We start from the raw sequence: 21,682 nt of genomic DNA, 5'->3' as shown, positions 1-21,682 counted from the left end.
ATCTGGACTCTTCATCCTTTTTTTAAAGTCTCTTAGTTGTATTTCCTTCTGTCTATTCCCACTGCTGCCTTCACTCAGGAAGGTTCTAACCAGCCGCACATTTGCTCAAGTGCTGCCTTAAATCACCCACCCAACAAACAAGTTTACCGCCAGCATTTCTAGTTTAGCAATTCAAAACTACAGCCAAACAGACTGCTGGGCTCACTGTCCAGTCTTTCCCCTCAATGGATCCATTGCTCTGGGACAGGCCATCTCCTAGCCTGGCATAAAATGCTGCTGATCACATGGTATTCATTCCTGCCCTGGACCTTTACACCAGAGATATGCTATCAGGATGCTTTTTTCTTTCTACGTAAACTCCAATTGTAAGATCCTTTCCTTTTACCGACCCTTGCAAACTCACGGACCCTGAGATCCTGCAGTCTTAACTTGTTGCCTAGCAGCCCTACCCTTGTCCTTTTATTATACATATGCTCACGGATCCTCAACCAGAGCAGGCCTGCCTTCCTCTGCCTCACTTAGGGTACGGTACTCAGCATGCTGACTGGCTCTTATTTGATTGAAATTTCTGTTCACAAAATAATAGCTGATCACACCATTAATCTTGCTTATCTCTAATAAACAGGAGACTAGCAGGACAAGTAATGCAGTCGGGTACAAGTTTGGCAGGTTTTGATGGGAGTTTGTCAAGCTTGTCTCAATGATTAAACCATAAGCCAGTGAGTACAAGGCAAACAGTTACTCTGTACAACCTGTTAACATTAGACTAGAGATCACAGTAGATTAAATAGCCAGTAAAATTCTACTGTTTCCAAATCCAGGCCAATGCTGGTATGCACACTAGAACTAGCAGCACAACCAGCCAATGACAGGTATCTTAAAAGGTGGCTTACAGTGCTGCTTAAAGAATGCTACCTCCCAGGTCTGACAGGAATCATATAAAATGCGTAAGGGAGCAAAAAGCAAAGAAGTCATCACAGGACAATTGGACTCTACCAAAAGAACAAAGAGCCAACCAAATGAGCATACAGTGGCCTAAGATGAGACAACTTAAATTTAAAAAAGTAATGTTCACAATGGACCACATGTTTGTGATGGTTAATATACTGACAGTCCACAAGAATCATCTAAGAGGCAAGCCTCTCAGCATACCTGCGAGGAACAATCAGGTTAGTCTCTGGACATGCTTGTGAAGGAGGATTTTGATTGTGTGAAGTGGGAAGACTGCCTCAGCTATGGTCAACACCATGCTAGGAGCTAGGTCTGCAGTCTTGGACTAAATAAAACGGTGAAAGTGAGCGAAGCATTTGTCACTTCCTGATTGTGGTGCAACGTGACCAGCGGCTTCCAGCTCCTTCCACCATGGCTTCCCACTACATCCTCCAACTGTGATCACAAAGTCAAACCCTTCCTTCCTAAGTTGCTTTCATCAGGATTATTTTAGTATAGCAACAGGAAAGTGCCTGATACAACACCCAATATCTATTTTGAGTTAATAACAAGGCTTATCAAAGAATGGCACTGGCTTTCCCCAGACAGACTGTATCAGGAGCTAGCCAAGTCATCACTGTCAAAAGAGGTTCTACTTTATGGGGTTTGGGGTGGGGGGGAGACATGGGACCAAAAAAAAAACCCAAAAACATTTAATTAGAAGAAACAATACCAGAATCTACAGTGAACTCTCATTTATTTATTTACTTATTGATTGATTGATTGGAGGCAGGGACTTGCTATAGAGCCCAGGCTGGCATCAAACTCATGGAGATCTACCTGCCTCTGCCTCCCAAGTGCTATGATTAAAGGCCTGTGACACCACATCTGGCATAGTAAACTGGTGTTTTAAATCAGGATAATATCCTTGGTAGATATAAAAATCATATAAAAGTCCAAGGTGAAAGTTTGATAGCAAATTTCAAAATGGACAGACAGGACCTGTATCCAACCAATGATTACTCCCAATTTCATTTTCAGTGGGAGATTGGGTGCCTGTAACATGTGACAGGCAGTACATGGCATCACCCATGATGCTTTGCTCAACGTGAATCTAAATCTTACCCATCAGTTCCAAGGGATAAGAGATGGTGAAATATGCTAAATAAAATCATAGGACTGGGGCTGGAGAGATGGCTCGGGGGTTAAGAGCACTGGCTGCCTTCCAGAGGTCCTGAGTTCAATTCCCAGCAACCACATGGTGGCTCACAACCATCTGTAATGAGATCTGGTGCCCTCATCTGGCCTGCAGGGATACATGCAGGCAGAACACTGTATACATAATAAATAAATAAATCTTAAAAATGTAAATTTAAAATATAAGACAAAAATAATTTTTCAGAGACAGTCTCACTATGGAGCTCAGGCTGACCTATTGAACTTTCTATGCAGCACAACAAAGTGACTGACCCTGGGGGAGCCTCCTGCTTTTGCTTCCTAAGTGATGGGTTAGACGTGTCATCACATTCAAGTAAAATAAGTAGCTTTCCACAGACCAAATGACCCAGTTGCTTAAAAAATGGCATACATTTTTTTTAAATGAGGGGATTAACTATTATAGATTAGCTAAGAGTTTTATCTATAAAAATTCAGTTTGTAAACCTTGTTTAAAAAAAAGAAAACCAATTTAAACAAACTCATTTTGTTAAAATCAAGGAAATACAGAAGCTGAGCCCCGGGTTGTAGCAGGTATATAGAAGGTACTGCGGTTTTCCCAGCCTGCATGGTACACACACTATATGTGCATGATGGTCATGGATGAACATGGATGAACATGGATGAACTGTGTGTAAGGAAGAAAGAGTGAGGACCATAGCAAGCAGGAATGGCGTAAGGTTAATGGCTCTGGTGAGGTGTTCTGGGTGGGAAGGTCTGCCGTCTTTTCTTTATGGTTATATGTTCAGTTCCCTAATAAGTGCAGTGGAAGGAATGCGGGTGTGGGTCCCAAGCCAAGCTCCACTCTTAGGTCTGTCCTTGCTGAGGATTCTGCTCTGACCAGCTCAGGTGAGAGCTTTAAACTATCCTTCAAAAATCTTATTTTAGCTTAGAGTAGCAGATCACACTTTTAATCCTAACATTTAGAAAGCAAAGGTAGGTGAATCTTTTAAGTTCAAGGCCAGCGAGGTTACACAATGAGACACTAGTTGTGTGTGTGTGTGTGTGTGTGTGTGTGTGTGTGTGTGATTTAAATTTTATATACTGTCTAAAATCTATTTACATCAAAGTTGTCATGAAAGAATAGGAAGTGGTAACTAATTCATAGATTTTTAATAAACCTCTGGCTTTTATGGCAAAGGAAATTCTGGCTTCAATAACACAGTTTTAAGAACACCCAAATTTCAGGCTACTCACACAGCACATTTCCACAGGGACACTGGACTCATACAACAAAAATTCTGTACAGCAATATATGAAGAAGCAACATGGATGGGTAGAAACAGAAAGGAGGAAGCAGGACGCTGGCATGTGACATGCCACTGACTCATGCTTTGTCTAAGCAAGTCTGAACTTGGGAGAAGTGTTAAACCATGGAGATACAAATCCTCATGAGGTAAGCTGTAAAGCTAGAGGGATGGGAGCAAGCTGATTCACGCCAGCAGTCATGCCAGGAACATGCTTGCCCACTAGTTTAGCTGAACACTGACAGTGCTGGGATGGTCCAGAGAGCTGGCAAGCACTGCTGGTGTGGAGCAGGAGACTGACTACCTTGTTAGCCAGGTGGGCTCAGTCCTGAGAAAGAACTTTCACTTTTTCTGAAATGGACAACTACCCAAATCAGATGCCTGCATGCTTAGTGCAGGATAACTCCTGGAAGACGCGCAGTGATGACCCATAGCGCACGCTCTGCTGAGTGAGTGAGGAGCAAGCGTACCCCACCTAGGATTCTTTTGCTGCTGCCAGGTGCAGAGGAGGCGTCTTTGGACTCAACTTGGCTGGGATTTCAATGGACTTCAACCATTTCAACATTACAGACAGAAATAGGCTCTATGTCTTTCCTAAGGGTTCACAATTCACCCAACTTTAAGCTTACATCTACAGGGCATGTTTGTGTTAGTTTACAGGTCAAAACTTTAAAAGGGCAGTATGTTCAAGAGCTACAGCAAAGTGAGCTAAAACTATACAGAAAAATCTTCCCATACTCACCGGCCTGGTTATCTATCCCCACCCAAACCATTTTCCTTTTCATTTTCAACTAAGAATATAAACTTTATCACATTGTACATACCCTTTCAATAACATGAACAAAATATTCTGTTGGGTGCAGATGTATTCAACAGTAGGAGTTCTTGTACCAATTTGTCTTCTGAGAATATTGTTGAAAATTTGAGCCACGTCTTTTTTGCCCTATTAGGAATACAATCATTAAAATTTTTACCTGTCTAAATATGAAAATGTCCATCCACCCTTCAATATAAAGTCAAAGAGCCATTGTGTATTAGTTATGACTGAGTATCTGACTTTACAACATTTGTAGACATTAAAATTCTTATTGTATCTAGTTATAATCCTGAATTTTTGGTTTTAATAGTGTACAATTCTTAAACACAATTTTATCGACAATGTGAAATCTCATTACAATCCATACGTAATGACAACCACTAAGGCTCAAAAGCACACTGACTCATTATGGAGAACAGATGTTGATAGTACACTTACAACCTTACACAAGTGGATACTTCTGTTGTGAATAATACAAAGTGTACATTTTCTTCTACAGAAATGGAAAGGGAAGAGATTGTACTCTCAGTGTAATGACTTCAGAGAATTATGTAAAAAGCTGTTTTAATAGCAAGTAGATAATCTCCTCTATTAAGTTCAGTCACTTAGGAAACACTTAAACTATATTAATAAGGAAAGCACTAAGTTCAGAGATGAGAACTTTCCAACACCACTGCACAAAACAGACAGATCACCTACTGAACCTTAACAATCAGAAAGCTGCCTAAGAAATTAATCATGGACAACCGGTCTTCAAGATGTTTCAGAACAGCCACTGTCACAAGGCTGAGAAACCCCAGAAAGCACTGAAGCCCATGGACTTGGGGCCTGTGTTGGCTCCGGTGCAGTAATGGTAATTTCTCCAAATCAGTCCCATGGCACACACTTCAAACAAACAAACAAACAAACAAAAATCCTTGGTGTCTCTAAAGTCTCAAATGGGGAACAAAATGGGTAGAGACAAAGGAGAAGGATCAGATATCCCAAGTGCACCCTCAAGTTAGCAGAGAAAATAAACTTAGAATTTGATGAACTATTAAAAATACATAAAATCAGATGTATAAATACATAAAATCAGTTCTATCTTCTCTATAGTAGGACAAAAATGTTTTTCTTTATTTTAAGGATTACTGAAGTATCCACCCTTCCCTTCTTCAAACTATATCATATCACCCTCTCCCCGACAAAACCTGCATAGACATCTAGTCACTTGGGCTGATAGACACTGAGACTTAAAGCACACTCATGATGGGCAAAGAGGCTGCTTGTGACCATGTAAAGTTCTTTGTATGTATGTTTTTCAGGCTGAAATCAAGGGCTATCATCTTCATGAATTCACTATATACCTAACACACGTCATGATCCAATTGTGTAAGTTGAGGCAACAAAACGGGGTGGGGAGGGGTAGGGTAGGGTGGGATGGGGGGGTAAAGTAGAAATGGCAAGCTGTGCTGTCTGCTGCTAGACCAAGAGTGAATGGCTTGTGGTTGTTCTGCTCCAGCTGAGGGCTAATGAGTACAGACAGACCCAATATTACCAGAGACAATTTTACAGAAGTCAAAAATGCAGAATTGTCAATACAATCTGCTGTTTCAACACTATACTAAATATTTTAAAATAGTGCCAAGCAAGCACAAAACACAAAATACATGATCTCTGCTCTAACAGATGTTTTTTTAGGCTCTTCTAACATTCTACAACTTTCTTTAGACTGCTCATTCCTTGGCCCAGAAAGCAGCTGTTCATGAAATACAACCTAAATGAAAGGGTATCACAAACACCCAAGAAACTTCACATACACTGTGGTGAAATGTGAAGGTCAGGAGCCCCTGGGTCAACAGGGATCTTAAAATGTCCCAAAGGATAGACTGGACAGAAGGGGACCACAAACATGCTTCTGAAAACCGAGAAGCAGATTTCTTACCTCAAAGTCAATGAGCTGTAGGTCAGCCACCAGAGTGCTAAGGAGTCCACTATTGTACAGCTCTTGAGCCAGCTGGGCTACCGCTTCCGTCTGAGGCTCTTTTTCATTGGTGCCGTACAGAATTTCTTTCATGGCAACCAAATTTTTGGAAACTTCTTCTGTAGCCTGATTTTGGGAGGAAGGTACAGAAGAGAAAAACAATTCATTTAACAAACAAATAGACATCACATCTGTGTTAGCTAAAAATCCATTTTCTATACTATGTACCCTCAGACCTATGTGCAAGCTCCATCTCTGTCTTCAGGAGCTGGATACTGTACACGTGTAAATGAAAGAGAACAGCGTGCATTCCCCATAGGAAGGACGATGTGTACTGAGTATAAAATGGAAAGCCAACTAATGTATAGTAGAAACAGGGATGACAAGGCTGGGTTCCTCCTCACACTCAGAAAATACTGCAGAGAGCCTGTGAGCTGATAGGGTGGGGTGTGTGACTAACAACCACGTGTCAGGGAGCATGAGCAGTACAGGGTAGAGACGAGGAAGAAGAAAAAGGACAGGGTCTGTAGTATTATAGTTTGGATCTCAAGTATCCCAAAGACTCATGGGTGGAAAGCTTGATTGTAGTTGGTAGGCTTTAGGGTAATGACTGGATCAAAAGGGTTCTAATCCCTTAAGAAATCAATCCACTGATAGATAATTTGATGGCATTTTTGAGAAACTAAGGCCTACTTGGGGGTGGGGGGAGGTTACTGAGAATGTGCCTTGTCCCTAGACCCACCCCTCTTTTCTTACTATTTATGATTCCTGACTGCCACAAGGCAGATTTCCACCAGGGTTATGTTTCTGGCTTGCCTCAAGTCTAAAAGCAATGAACCTCTGAAACTGTAAACCTGTCTGGTTAGTTTTTGTCAGCCTTATACAAGCTGGAGTCATCTGGGAAGAAGGAGTCTTAATTGAGAAAATGTCTCCATTAAACAGGCCCTTGGGGACATTTTCTTGATTAATGATCCATGTGAGGGCCCAGCCCACAGAGGGTGGTGCCACCTCTGGGTGTGTACCTTCGTGGGGTGTAAGAAAGTAAACTGAGCAAACCATGAGAGCAAGCCATTAAGCAGCATTACTCCATGGCCTCTGCATGAGGTTCAGCTGATTTCCCTTCATGGTGGACTGTGAGCTGCAAGATGAAATGAAGTCTTTCCTTTCCAAGTCAAAGGGCACCAAGCAGAACACTTAAGATGGCTTACCTCAGTAGTTACACAAAAGGAGCCTAGCCTACATTCTGCTTTCATCTCACCCAACAAAGTTTAACATCCAGTTCGGAGAGAGAAATTAGAAATACAAGCAACCAAAAGAAAGGACAGATAATAGACTGCAAAAGAACAAAACAAAAATTAACTATAGCCACACATTCATGAAAAACCAAGAATATTAAATAGAGAAATTGAAGACATAAAGACTTAGAAACAGAAACTGTAATATTTGAGGTTAAAACTACAGTGGATATTAGCAGCAGATGAGACATTGAAGAAGAAAATGTTGCTAAGGTGAGTAGCTATCCAAAAATGAATCATGAGAGTGAAGTACCGGGGACGTCACATTTGTGACCTGCAGGGTAACTTTAGTAATATGTATAACTACAGTCCCCAAAGCAGGGCAAAAGGCAGACAAAATATTTGAAAATGTGATGAATGAAAACAATTCTGAATTTGCCAGGTGCACACCTTTAATCTTAGCACTTGGGAGGCAGAGCCAGGCAGATGTCTGTGAGTTCGAGACCAGCTACCTCTACACAGCTCCAGGATAGTGAGAACTATATAGAGGGATCCTGTCTAAAAAAACAAAACAAAAAGCTCTAAACAAACAAAAAATATGAATTTAATTAAAAACTGTCAAAATAAATATTGATAAAAGGTATATAAATCTCAAGTGTAAGAAATAGGAATAAGGTGGCTGGAGAGATGGCTCACCAGTTAAGAGCACTGGCTACTCTTCTAGAGGACCCAGGTTTGAGTTCTAGCCCCAGTCTGGTAACTCCAGTTATAGGTGATATGATGCCCTCTTCTGGCCTCTCGGGCACCAAGCATGTGTGTGGTACACAGACATACACACAGGCAAAACACCCTTACACATTTAAAAAAGTAAAAAGAAATGAGACTATATTTAAGATTACAGGCTAAAGAGATGGCTGTGGTTAACAGCATTTGTTTTGCAATAATGACTGAAATTCAGATCCTACCACCCACCCACATTATGCCTTTAGCTCCAACTCAGAGGGCTCCAACACATTCTTCAAGCCTCCACATGTACACATGTGTACGTGTTATAGGGTATTTGTACATTGTGTGAAGATGTATTTGCTGTGATTGGTGTAATAAAAATCTGAATGGCCAATAACTAGGCAGGAGGTATAGGTGGGATTTCCAGGGAGAGAAAAGAAAAGATGAATCTAGGCATGCGAGACACCAGGAAACAAGGAAGAAGCAGGATGCAGATTACTAGAAATGGATTAATTTAAGTTATAAGAGCCAGGTAAAAACCAAGCCTAAGCTAAGGCCAAGCTTTCATAATTAATAATAAGTCTCCGTGTTATTATTTGTGAGCTGACAGCCCAAAGAAAAAAATCTGTGTAAACACATGTACTGAGACACAGATACAGACCCAGAGGTGTGCACAGATATGCAGAACAATGCAATGTTTTAATGTGGTGATAGAGAAAATCTTAAAAGTAGCTGTGTGGGGGTGAAGGGAGTGGTGAGGGGAACCACAGACAAAGAAAAGCAAAGAATGACAACAGACTTCTTGGCAGAAACACGTAAGCTAAAAGATAGTGGAGAATTGCTTGAACTATGGAGAAAAACATACAACCAAGCTATCATCCTAGAATTTTATACTCCAAAGAAAATGTTTCAAAAATAAAGATAATTCTACATAGTGAGTTCTAGAACAGACAGAGCTACCTAGAGAGCCCATTTCAAAATAAAACAACAACAAGAAAATAAGTTTTTGAGATGTATTAAAGTTAAAAGATACAAATGAGGAGAAGAAAATGTGAGTAAGGGCTGGAGAGATGGCTCAGAGGTTAAGAGCACTGGATACTCTACCAGAGGTCCTGAGTTCAATTCCCAGCAACCACATGGTGGCTCACAACCATCTGTAATGAGATCTGGTGCCCTCTTCTGGCCCGCAGGCAGAACACTCACTGTATACATAATAAATAAATCTTAAAAAAAAAAAAAAAAAGGCCAGGTGGTGGTGGCAAACGCCTTTAGTCCCAGCACTTGGGAGGCAGAGGCAGGTGGATCTCTGTGAGTTTGAGGCCAGCCTGGTGGTCTACAGAGCGAGATCCAGGAAAGGCGCAAAGCTACAGAGAGAAACCCTGTCTCAAAACAAAACAAAACAAAAAGAAAAAGGAAAAAAGAAATAAAGAAAATTTGGTTGTTTAAAGCAAAAATGGTATATTCTAAGGTTACTGCATGCAGAACAAAAAAGAACGACAGCGATAGCTCGAGAGGTATGACCAACGCAGAACCCCATTTCCTATAGACGGGTTGTTACAAGCCAGAGATGTTATGAACACATGCCTTAAAGCAAACACTTAAAGAAAAACCCCACACAGATAAAGGTGGTAGCAAATGCTTATGATCCACTACTTGGGAATCCAAGGCGGGAGGATTGAGGGTTCAAGACCAGCCTGAGCTACAGTGAATTCAGGGCCAGCTTATATTGTTACATGGGATGAAGCTGTCTCATACAAACAAACAAGCAAACAAACAAAAGCTAAACCCACCAAAATATAGAGGGCTTGCTATAGATCAACAAAAAGGCCCCTTAAATGGATTGAACAGTAAAAAGCTACATAAAAAGAAACTAGAAATAAACCTCAGAGGTCAAGTTAATTCAGATTTATAAGACACCAGCCTGTGACAGTATTCAGAAAACTTATCCAGTCCCCAGGAATCCCTTTACAACCAACCATGAAAACTTCTTACCAAATGATCACACAACTTCACCGTGCCTATTGACTGCCTCCGGTAATGCTGTATTAGCAGATCTCAGAACCAGACAAACATGGCCTCAGTATATTGTCTGATGTCCCAAGCAATAACCTCTCTTCCACTCAAAGGTCTATTTGCAGTAGTATGCCCGTCTTCCTTTAAATTATCATCTCCAGAAAACCTCTTCTCTACTTTGTGAATTACTCTTCTAAGAAAGGGAGGGTAATGAACATCCCAACCCTGGCCCCGATGAAATGATACAGAAGATCTTGCACATGGCACAGCACGGCTTCCCTGACAGATGCTGACCCAGCTTATGGGCATCTTTAAAACTCTGGGCAATCTCATAAAATGCAGGGAAGAACTTAGCATGGAGTGAACCTCTTTGCCTCTCATGGCTGCTACAAGTTAAGGCCGACTGCAGTCCACGAGACTGCACCGTGAGGCTTCCGTTTTCCCCACGGCACCATTCAGCTGCAGTACCATCAGCCCCACCCCGGCTGCGAAGACACCTCTGTTCTGAAGAACACTCAGTAAATTGCCTATTACACTACTCTTAGAGTTGAATCATCTGTCTAGTTATGCCTCTGTGGCCTGCCTAAATTGCTAGCCAAAACATCTAGAAGGAAAGAACCACAATTGGGCCTATTATCATATCTTTGAACTACCCGCTCTTTTCAGTAATGATTTAATAATTTAGGGGTATGGCTACTCAGCACTATTTGCAAATGGTATTTATAAAGATTTTTGTTAACTATCTTGATAAAATGGCATTTCTTTCATATTCTGACTGCAAGAAAATAAAATGAAGCTAATGTAATAAAATCTTTGCACTAAATCATTTTGACCAGGTGCAGTGGTTCGCACCTTTAATCCTGGCAGAGGGAGGCAGATCTTTTTGAGTCCCAGGCCAGCTTAGTCTACATAGCAAGCTTCAGGCCAGGTAGGGTTGTATAGTGTGACTCTGACTTAAAAAGTAACTATCAAACCTATCCTGATTACTAAGGCTTTCCTTCCCCTGTAAATGCTTACAAATTGCCCTTCATCAATCCTACTATGAAATCTATGTATCTATGTTCAGTTTGGTCCGGTATCTACCTTACTATCTACAGTACTTAGATTTCTGAATAGTTCAACACCTCATATGTAATAAGGAACCCTGCTGTGGGATGTCTTTCTGTATGTTGTGAATATGTGTGGCTCCCACTGGATAATGAAGCTGTTTTGGCCTATGGCAAGAAATCTTACAGCCAGGTGGGAAATCCCAGCAGAGATACAGAGAGAAGAAGGGTGGAGTCAAGAGATGCCAGCTGCTGTAGGAGGAGCAGCAAGATGCCAGCAGACTAGGAATGCCATGGCCATGCGGCAACATATAGATTAATAGGAATGGGCTACTCAAGAAGAAAGAGTCAGCTAGCAAGAAGCTGAAGCCATCCACCATATTGTTTGTAATTAATAAGCCTCTGAGTGATTATTTTATTAAGTGGCTGTGGGACTGCAGAGCCAGGCGGGACCGAGAAACTTCTGACCACAGAACCCCAAATGTAATTTTTCTGGACAAAGAGAAAATGTTTAACAGCAGGACTGACTCTATTGTAATCTGTTTATATGCCTTTTCAGTTCCATCTCATTAACCTTTATTCCAAGTGATTCTCAATGACAAGGAAAAAACCTGCACTTACTAAGGTTTCTGAATGTACTCCTTGGTAGTTTTATGCCCGTGATCCTAAATGGCAGGCCTCCTTTAGCCTCCTTTGCTTTCTGGTTAGACTCAAGTTCTAATGCTCTTTCTTAGAAACTCTTAGTTCGTCCATTTTGAAATCATTATGATTTTAAAATTTGAATTCAGGTCAAATCCCATACTTTCTTCTGACGGCAACAGGTGCCTAAGAAAGGAGTAACAGTTAAAGGGCAATAGTTTCATTGTGAGGTGATGAAATGCTCTAGAATTGACTGCAGTTATGGTCATATCTATCCATAAATAAACTAAAAGGACATGGAATTATATACCTTAAATGGGTGAACTGCACAGCATGCAAATTCTATCGCAATAAAGCTGTCTTTACACAAGAGAAGAAACAAAATAGGAGCTTCTGAGCCGAAAGCTCCTTCCTTTTCAGAAGACACACTACCTGCCACATGGTGGGTGGGGAGCCAATGACAATGGAATTGCACCTGTCCACCTCTCAATGCTCACTTGCTTTTGGATTCTGATGCCCTCCTGCCCTCTTGGGACAACCTGTTTTATCTTTTCTTCTTAAACACCAATTCCCAGTTCATCCACTGTTCAGTTTTTACACATGGTCAAGCCTCCCTTAACAGAACCAAGCAAGCTCTTCCTGGACACAACTCCTCCCAGCTACACTCCCCATAAGTAAGTCTCTCAAATGTTTGTCCATGTTTGCCACAATCCACATCTCTTTCCTTATTCACTCTCCTCCCAATCCCACATGACTCCTACACCTAATACCCGAATGCTTTTGGCTAACCCGACAGTGACTTACACACCCGTCTTCATTATGCCTGGCCTCCTGCAGCATTTGTGCTTGATGCTTACTAAACCCTTCCCCATCTCTCTAGTTGCTTCTCGGTCTCCTTTCCAGGTTGTCCCCCTGAACTAATCCCACGAGGCCAGGTATGAGGCCTTCCTTCCTTGTCATTCTGCAGTCTTTCTCCAAATGATCTCATCTACACCCACTGCTTTAATTCATTCCTAAAGGCAGATGCTATCTCCAGTTCTCCCAGGCGTTGCCATTTAGCAGTCTATACAAAATGTCTCCATTTAGATGTCTTATGGTACAGTGCCTACCTCAAACCCAATGTACCTGAAACAACTCACGCCGCTGTCCACTGCCTGGTATTCTTCCCTTGTCCTTAGCTCAAGTAGCAATACAGGTGCTTCTGCACATGTCAGAAACTTAAGGGTCATTACCAACCCTTCCTCCCTCCGAACTAACCCAATGGCTAAGTCTCTAACTCCCCTAGACCCAGGGCTGTTTCCTGTCGTCACCATCGAAGCCCTGTGAGCTACCCCACAGCCTACTGACTGACTGCCTTGCATTCCTGTTGGACTCCACATGCTTTTCCACATCCTAACACAAATGACAAAGATATTCTATTTAAAATGCTCCAATGACTACTCTTCTTAGAATAGTGTTACAAAGTCTGGCCTTACTGTCTAACCTAATTTCTCTCCCATCTACCCACAATGTTCTGGACATAGGTGTCTTCCCCTCAGAGTCTTGTGTATGTGGTTTCACCTAGGCTCGTGTATCCTTTGCACCCACCTCTTGGCCAACTCCCTTTCTCCTGCAGTGTTTAGCTCGGTATGGTACAAGATCACTTTTTCACAAGTTTTCCCAGGTAAAGTCTGTCACATACTCACCTCCTATCAAGTTTTCCCACATATTCTTTCCCACAGCTGTGTGATTCTTCTGTTCCTTGTAATTTCCCAGTTACTGTTCCCTTTTGCTACACTGAGAGCTTGTAGGTGCTCCATACCTGCAGCAGATAGATACAGGACCTCAAGGGCACAGCAACCCTGTAAAACCCCACTGAGAAGGCATAAGGAAGAGTGCGTAAAGGCAGCAGCCTAGATTGTGAAAAACTATTTAGCTGGGGGGGGGGGGGCGCACCTTGTTTGGTTTACTTCTTCAAAGAATCCACTAAATTCAGGCGCCCCCACTTAACTTCCCCAGCACTACTGTTTCAACAAATAGGCAAAGCAAGTTAACAGTTAAGCTAATCTTTAAGGAAGAAAGGAAGACAGTACTAAAATTAGGAATCAAATGCTGTCTGGTACTGGATGAGAACAGACTTGACTTTAATGATGAACAAAGAAACAAATCATCTGTGATGTGGGGGGTAAAAAAGAACTGCAATCAATGGAAGGGAGTCAACAAATTAATTATAGCAGTATCTGCCTGACCAAGTTACAGTGTGATCAAGGACCAGACATGCTGACAACCAGGCTGCCATTTCGCTTAAGGACTAAGTACTCTAAACTTGGCTCCTGGTGTGCATATACTCAGTGTGGACACCTCCCCAAGCTAACCCCAAGGAAAGCCAATTTCTGTATCTGGTACTCAACTAACTGAAGAAAGAACAGTTTGTTTCCATGCTGGCTGTTTTGGAAATCTTGAGTCACAGCACACTCACACTGTGTATTTCTCTGTATGAGAAACCAGTAAGTTCAAAGGTAAGTGTGCCTTTTGCCCAATTTACAACCTAGTTCCTATAACTGCAGTCTAAAACAATGGTTCTTAACCTTTGGGTCATGACTCCTTGGGGATCGAGTATTAGATACTCTGCATATCAAATACTTACATTATGATTTATAATAGTAGCAAAAGTACAGTTATGAAGTAAAAATGAAATAATTTTATGGTTGGGGCTCACCACAACCTGTATTCAAGGGTCATGGCATCAGGAAGATTGAGAGCTACTAGTCTAAAGGAACACACACCAAGTTGAGTACCATCTGCCTCCTCTACTTTTTACTCACACACTCACTCTTTCAGACTTCTGCCAATTTATCACTTATTTATTTATTTTATCTATTTATTGTTTGAGTATTCACTGATGCAGTGGGGATCAAAGCCAGGGTCTTTTAATTATTTCAACTATGTTTGGTTTCTTGAACAATTTCCAACTGATTAAAAGAAACAAGCAACCCCGGTCCTCACTCCATGGTAATGGTGTTTACAAGGCTAGGTAATTCAGCAAGCATTTACTTGTCTTAAGATGCCAGAGAGAAAGCTGGCAGTGGTGGTATGTGCCTTTGATCCCAGCACTCAGGAGGCAGAGGCAGGTAGATCTGAGTTTGAGGTCAGCCTGATTTACAGAGTGAGTTTCAGAACAGCCAGGGCTACATAGAGAAACCATGGGGGCTAGGGGGTGCCACAGAAAGAACTGGTTGGTCATGTTTGATCTGACTGGTGTCCTTATTGTGGCCACACCCAACTCTCTGGAGGGTTTCCACTAGTCAGTATGTTGTCTGCTTTTCTCACCACATCTCTCTTGCTCATGTCCTCACACTTACAGAGAGTAGCTATTCATACTTGCAGCACCTCTAAACACTCCCTGCTTCAAGCTGCTGAAATCCCGTGTCACCTAATCCACTGGCCCCTTACTGACTGCATCACCTGAGTGCTAACGCTGTGTTTCAATGCTGCCCCCCCACCCCCCCCAAGAGATCATTGCCTCTGGATCCTGGATAATTTACCCACAACTTTCCTGCCCCAGGTTCCGGAGTTGTAATTGTAAAGGTGATGGAACCCATGCATATTTGGTTTACTAATGATTTGTGCTGCTTGTCTGACTTCAATCCAGCTCAAGCATTCCTGTCAGCTGGACTGATTTCCAAGTACTTAACTCTGAGGAGTAGACATTTCAAAACAGCTGCACTTTCCTCCAGAGTTTTATTTAGTATCCTACTCTGGATATACACACCTAATGCAGTGAAAAGGGGCCAGCCAAAGAAACCCACCCTAGCCCTGAGACCTGAGCCCTGAGCCAGTGAATGAAACACGTTAGCCCTGAACCCAGAACCTAAGAAACACACACTGACCCTGAAACCAGTGCCAAAGAAACACACTTTGTCCCAAAACCAGAGCCAGTGAAAGAAATACACCTTGGTCTTAAAACTAGAGCCAAAAGGCTGAAAGAACCAGTGAGTGAGTATGCTACCTTCTTGTGTGCAGCCACGTGTACTGGCGTGTACGTGGGGGGTCTGTATTGTGGTCTATAACTGGAGTGAGTAAAATAGGTCTTACCTGTTGGGAAAAAAAGAATAGGGCATTGGACCCCTAGAACTGGAGTGGTTTTGATCTGCTACATGGATTCTGGGAATCAAACTCAGGTCCTCTGGAAGAGGAGCCAGTACTCTTAACTGGGGAAACATCACTCTAGCCCCATTAGTAGATTCTCAAACAAAAAGTTCAACAAATTAATAAATTTGTCCACTTATTTACTTTAAAAAAAAAAAAAAAAAAAGAACCAGTGAACAGTTTGGCGCTGACATCAGGGCCATCTCTGCCCCTGACCAACTGACCAACAAAACCAACTTATCTCTGAACAGGAAAACTAACCAATCCTTGAGCAGGAAGTCTTCTCTCTGAAGACACTCCACCCCTAAGAAGCCCTGTGCTTTCCCACCCTGGCAGGGAGAACCACTCTCCTGAACACCCCCTTCCCAAATAAATCTCTTTCTCAAAAGAGTCTTGGGTGAAGTTCTTCATTTATCAGCACAGAAAAAAAGAACCTTGCTGAGATGTCCCTTAGGGGAATGAGTAAGGCGGAGCAGAAAAAAGTAACTTTTCACTGGAGCCAGGAAGAAGCAACATCTTGAGCCAGAGAGAAGCAGCAGATCTGCTGGGAAGCCCCCTTAAGGGGAGGGGGGAGCAAAGCTTCTCTAGGAGAGGAGCAGGATTTGCTATATCCTGCTGGAAGTCCATCCCCCACGGAACAGCACCCCAGCTTCAGATATTGCCTGACTTCTGAGACAGTAAGGATACCTCTCCCTCCGGGACTGACCTCCCCTATGCAGCTCCAGCCCTCCAGAGCTGCCCTACTGCAGATCCAGCCTCCAGAGCTCCCCTATGCAGCTCCAGCCCTCCAGAGCTGCCCTATGCAGCTCCAGCCTCCAGAGCTTGCCCTACTGCAGATCCAGGTTCTAGGGATAGCCTGGCTTCCCGACAAGTACGGATCCCTTTCCCTCCCAGAGCGGTAACTCTCGCACCTAGCTTTACTCCTCTCTGATGGGACCTTCCCATGGAAACTTTCCAAAGTGTGTTCCATATTGATACATTCCTTTTTACTCAGTCCTGAATACATGCTGTCCTCACAAGACTCTTTCTTGTTTTGAGACATGGCCTCACTCTGCAGTGCTGGCTGACCTGGAATATATAGTCTAAATAAACTTAAAACTGACAGCAATTTCCTGCCTCACCCTCCTGGGATCATAGGCATATACCACCATGTTTGGCCTAAAACACACAAGCCCCACCTCCAGTACGAGAGACTGAACCCAGTTAAGTACTCTACCACTGAACTTATAACCCCAGCATACTTACTAACTACAAAAACAAAATAACAGTTTTACACTGTGAAACCACTTTGACCAAGTGCTGTTATGAACATTACCAGTTATAAAATATATTGGATCAATTATCTCCTAATAGGATGCCCTTCACAGGGCACATTAGTTCTGTGGAGCTCTTGCTAAACTGTCCAACCTACACTAGATCGTGAAGAAACACCAGCAAGACCAAAATCAGTGATCATTCTATAAACATTCAAATATTTAAGTCACAAAGATTAAAGAAAGACTGAGAAGCTGTTACAGATTGAAGCAGCTGGGGAGATACAATTAAATGCAACATGTGACCCTGAACTGGACTGTGGTCCAGAAGGTTATCTGAAGACTGCATCCATTAACATTACTGCATCACATTACTCTGGATTTCTGTTTCCTTCTGTGGTGATGTTGAATGTGGCCTTCATGGAAGTGGGAAGAGTCTAACAGATTTACTGTCCTCTCATTTTGCGTTTTCTTCTCAGGTAGGGGCATCTCATTTCAGTCCTAAAATCTATGGCTCTGTCTCTGTGTGCTGCAGAAATGGCTTTTAAACAGGGGCCTCAAGGATATCCTTTGTGCCTTAGAGGGTCACCTGATCCAAATGACTTCAGAACGCAAATAAAGATCTTCAATTATTTTTTAAAGATATAATTTATTTTTATTTTATGTTCACTGGTGTTTTGCCTGCATGTGTATCTGTGTGAGGATGTCAGAAGCCCTGGAACGGGAGTTACAGACAGGGATGAGCTGCCATTGGGTGCTGGGAACTGAACCCTGGTCACCTGGAAGAGCGGCCAGTACTTTCTCCGGTCCCCGGTCTTCAATTCTTTTGTGCTGCCATCTACTTTCATTCTCACCTTGGACATCTTCATCTCTTCTCCAGGTTCACACTCTTCCCTTTCTCTTCTAGGTGTGTTCCAAGGCTGCCCTGCTCGCTTGCTCGCCCTCCCTCCCGGCACCCCCTCCTTCCTTCCCTCCCAGAGCCCCATTCTCCCCTGATATCTACCAGCAGCTGTGTCTTCCTCCAGTTGCCAGTCTTGCAGGACTGTTCCTTGTTACTGCCTCTCATTTCCTGAACAACCTGAGAGTTTTGGAAAGGGCTCACTCACAGTCCGAGCTCTACCTGCATTCGTGTCCAACAGCAATTCACACATGGAATGACCTCTGATTTTGTTAGCTGTCAGAACACTCTTCAAGTGTTCATCAGTTGGACATGGTGTTCCAAGGCACAGATGCTACTCCTGCATGACCAGGGAGCCTCATATTAGGTTTCACAGGCAGACTGCTTTATTAACTGTAGCCAACTGTTAATACCTAGTCAAGAATATCCCTTGTGACAAGCTACTGGAAAATGAAGTCACACGTCCCTCACTGCTTTTAGCGCCTTTAGTCTCAGCCCTTGGGAGGTAGAGACAGGCAAAACTTTGTATGTTCAAAACCAGTCTTGTCTACACAGCAAGTTCCAGGACAGTTAGACCCACACAGAAAGACCCTGTCTAAAAACAGAAGGGGTGGGGCGATCAAAGTTCTTATATAGAAAGATATGAAGATAAGACAAAGATGTAAAATGGGATCTAAACATAAACTAAGGTTAGCAAGGCGGCTTATCACATACAGAAGCTTGTGCGCAGGCCTGAAAACCTGAGTTGAAGCTCTGAATCCCACAATTTGGCAGAGGAACCAACTTCTGAGGCTTGTCCTCTCATCTGCATGGCATGTGCCTTCTCTCTCTCTTACACACACACACACACACACACACACACACACACACACACACACACACACGAAATTGGTAGATGGTCATGAGTGATTTATTCATGCATCTGGTTATTTCCTGATGGGCTATTACACATAAAACTTCTATAAACATTCACAAGTCATTGTACAGATATATATTTCATGTTTTCTTGGGTATATTCTTAGGAGTAGAATGGTTAGATCATATGGTTGATATAAATTCAGCTCTTTAAGAACCTGCCTGTCGAGGCTGGAGTGATAGCTCAGGGGTTAAGAGCACTGCCTATTCTTCCAAAGGTCCTGAGTTTAATTCCCATGGTATCTCACGACCACCTATAATGAGATCTGGTGCCCTCTTCTGGCCTGCAGGCAGACATTCAAGCAGAATACTGTATATATAAAAGAAATAAATCTTTAAATCTGCCTGTTTACTAAAGTGGCTGTACCATCTCATACTTCCAGCAGCTCCATTTGCTTTGTATTCAACATCTGCCATAGTAAATATGTCCCATATTAAACATTCTAAAGCTCTCTGGTAACTAATTTTTCTTTGGTGTCTGATTTCATTCATCCATAGTTTTCTATTCTCCCTGTCAATCAAACTACTAGTTACAGTTTTGATTCCCCTCAGATAAATTAATCACAATTTAAATTCAGGGTTGAGGTCTATATCTTGCAGAAGATCACAGGAACCTTGAGATTAAACTCTGATTCAGAGTTACTGGGCATATTATTCTATATATCTAATCATGAAAAATATTTTCTGATCATCCTTAACTACATACAGGGAGAGAAATGGACACTGTGGTGGTCTCAATGAGAACACCCCCTCCCCGCCAAAGACTCATATATTTGCATGCTGGTAACCAGTTAGTGGAACTGATTGATAAGGATTAGAATGTATGACCTTGTTGGAGGAAGTGTTTCAACGGGGGTGGTCTTTAAGCCTTTAAAAACTCCTAGTGTTGTTCTCTGCTCCTGCTTGGGGATCAAGATGTGAGCTCTTAGCTGCTGTACCAGCCACCTGTCACCATGTTTTCATTCCACCATTATAGACTCTAACTCCCTAGTATCATGAGCTCAGTTAAACACTTTCTTTTGTAAGTTGACTTGACTGTGGTGTTTTGTCACAGCAACAGTGAAGCAATCAAGACAGGGATAGAACTCAGCAGAGATACTAGCACAAGACACAGCTCTCGGTGGCAGCATATTTCAAGAGAAATATGGCTCTTGGCCATCTTTAATTGATCCAAGGAATCACTTGCTTACAGCTCCTTATTGTTAGTTACACACTAAATGTGGGCATTTTATCACATTCAGCAGTCACTAAAGGCTACATGAGAGAAAGGTGGTAGCAGTTTGCTTTAACTCTGTTTTCTATTTAGTCTTCAATAAATACAAGTATTTACTGAGGTCTATCTTTGGAAGGCTTACATTCTACTGAGGAAGAAACATAATTACATATATTATACAAGAAAGAGAGAGCAAAGTAAGACGGCAGGGTTCCATTTCAAATAGTAAACTGGGTGAAAAGGTGAGCAAACAAGGAAGAAGATCCTTAAGAAAGGGAAGAGTCAAATGCAAAGGCTTAAGGCAGGACTGTGAGGAGATCAAGAAGGAAAGCGACTAACGTGTGTGTGTGTGTGTGTGTGTGTGTGTGTGTGTGTGTGTGTGTGTTAGGGCACTAAGCTCAGACCTCAGTGTAATAGGTCAGGGACAGCATTATTTTCTGTAAATGTGAAAGTGTTAACCTTCAGGTTTACAGGACACATACAAGTTCTATGTCATGTACTTGGCTTTGTTTGTTCATTCAAGACAGATTCTCACACAATCCTGGCTGTCCTGTAACTCTAGGCTGGCTTCAAACTCACAAAGATCTGCCTGCCTCTGGAGTGCTGGGAAAACAGGCTGAATTACCAATTCTTAAAAATGTAAAAACTACCCTTTGTTCAAAAGTCTTATAAAAATAGATTTAGACAAGATATGGCTGCAGAAAATAATTTAGGGCCATGTAAGGACTTAATTTAAAATAAATATTATTCAACTTACTTTGAAAAGATCACAATGGTTATAAACACTGTAGAAATCCTAAACAGAGTGAAGGATGGCTCACATAAAAGATAGGATTAGATTCTGGGTTTAAAAATTATTTTCATCATTGGGGCTGGAGAGATGGCTCAGTGGTTAAGAACAACGGCTGCTCTTCCAAAGGATGAGGGTTCAAATCCCTGCACCCACCTGTCTGTAACTACAATTCCAGGGAATGACACCCTCACACAGATAAGACATTCAGGCAAAACATCAAAGACATAAAATAAAAATCGATAAATCATTAAAAACAAATAAAAAAACAACTCTTTAAAAATTATTTTCATCATTGGGGCTGGAGAGATGGCTCAGAGGTTAAGAGCACCGACTGCTCTTCCAGAGGTCCTGAGTTCAATTCCCAGCATCCACATGGTGGCTCACAACCATCTGTAATGAGATCTGGCACCCTCTCCTGTATACATATTAAATAAATAAATCTTTAAAAAAATTATTTTCTTCAAACAACTGATTTGGGAAGAACAATGGGTGCTTTTTGACCTGTGCCTACAAGATGGAGTCATGCACAAGGACTGTGAAAACTAAACGTAAGAGCGTTGGGAGCATGCTTTCTTTCAGAGTGGAGTCTATTTGTCAAGTCTCCAAAAATTCTGTTATGATCTGAATAAAACTGTTTTAGACTCAAAAATG

General features: G+C 42.1%; 1 protein-coding gene across 2 annotated transcripts in view; it reads right to left on the bottom strand.

Moving 5' to 3' along the window:
* The window catches only part of Cab39 (calcium binding protein 39), a 78,387-nt gene that overhangs the window by 17,570 nt on the left and 39,135 nt on the right, over nucleotides 1-21,682 (bottom strand). For both annotated transcript variants that reach the window (XM_036173321.1, XM_036173322.1), the window contains exons 3-4: nucleotides 6,134-6,298; nucleotides 4,217-4,335 (exon numbers count right to left, since the gene is read on the bottom strand). In XM_036173321.1, the coding sequence (XP_036029214.1) occupies nucleotides 4,217-4,335; nucleotides 6,134-6,298 (284 nt within the window). The remainder of the gene's footprint in view (nucleotides 1-4,216; nucleotides 4,336-6,133; nucleotides 6,299-21,682) is intronic.

Source organism: Onychomys torridus, chromosome 23, assembly GCF_903995425.1.
Source record: "Onychomys torridus chromosome 23, mOncTor1.1, whole genome shotgun sequence".
Taxonomy (NCBI): Eukaryota; Metazoa; Chordata; class Mammalia; order Rodentia; family Cricetidae; genus Onychomys; species Onychomys torridus.
This window is presented reverse-complemented; position numbering and strand designations above follow the sequence as displayed.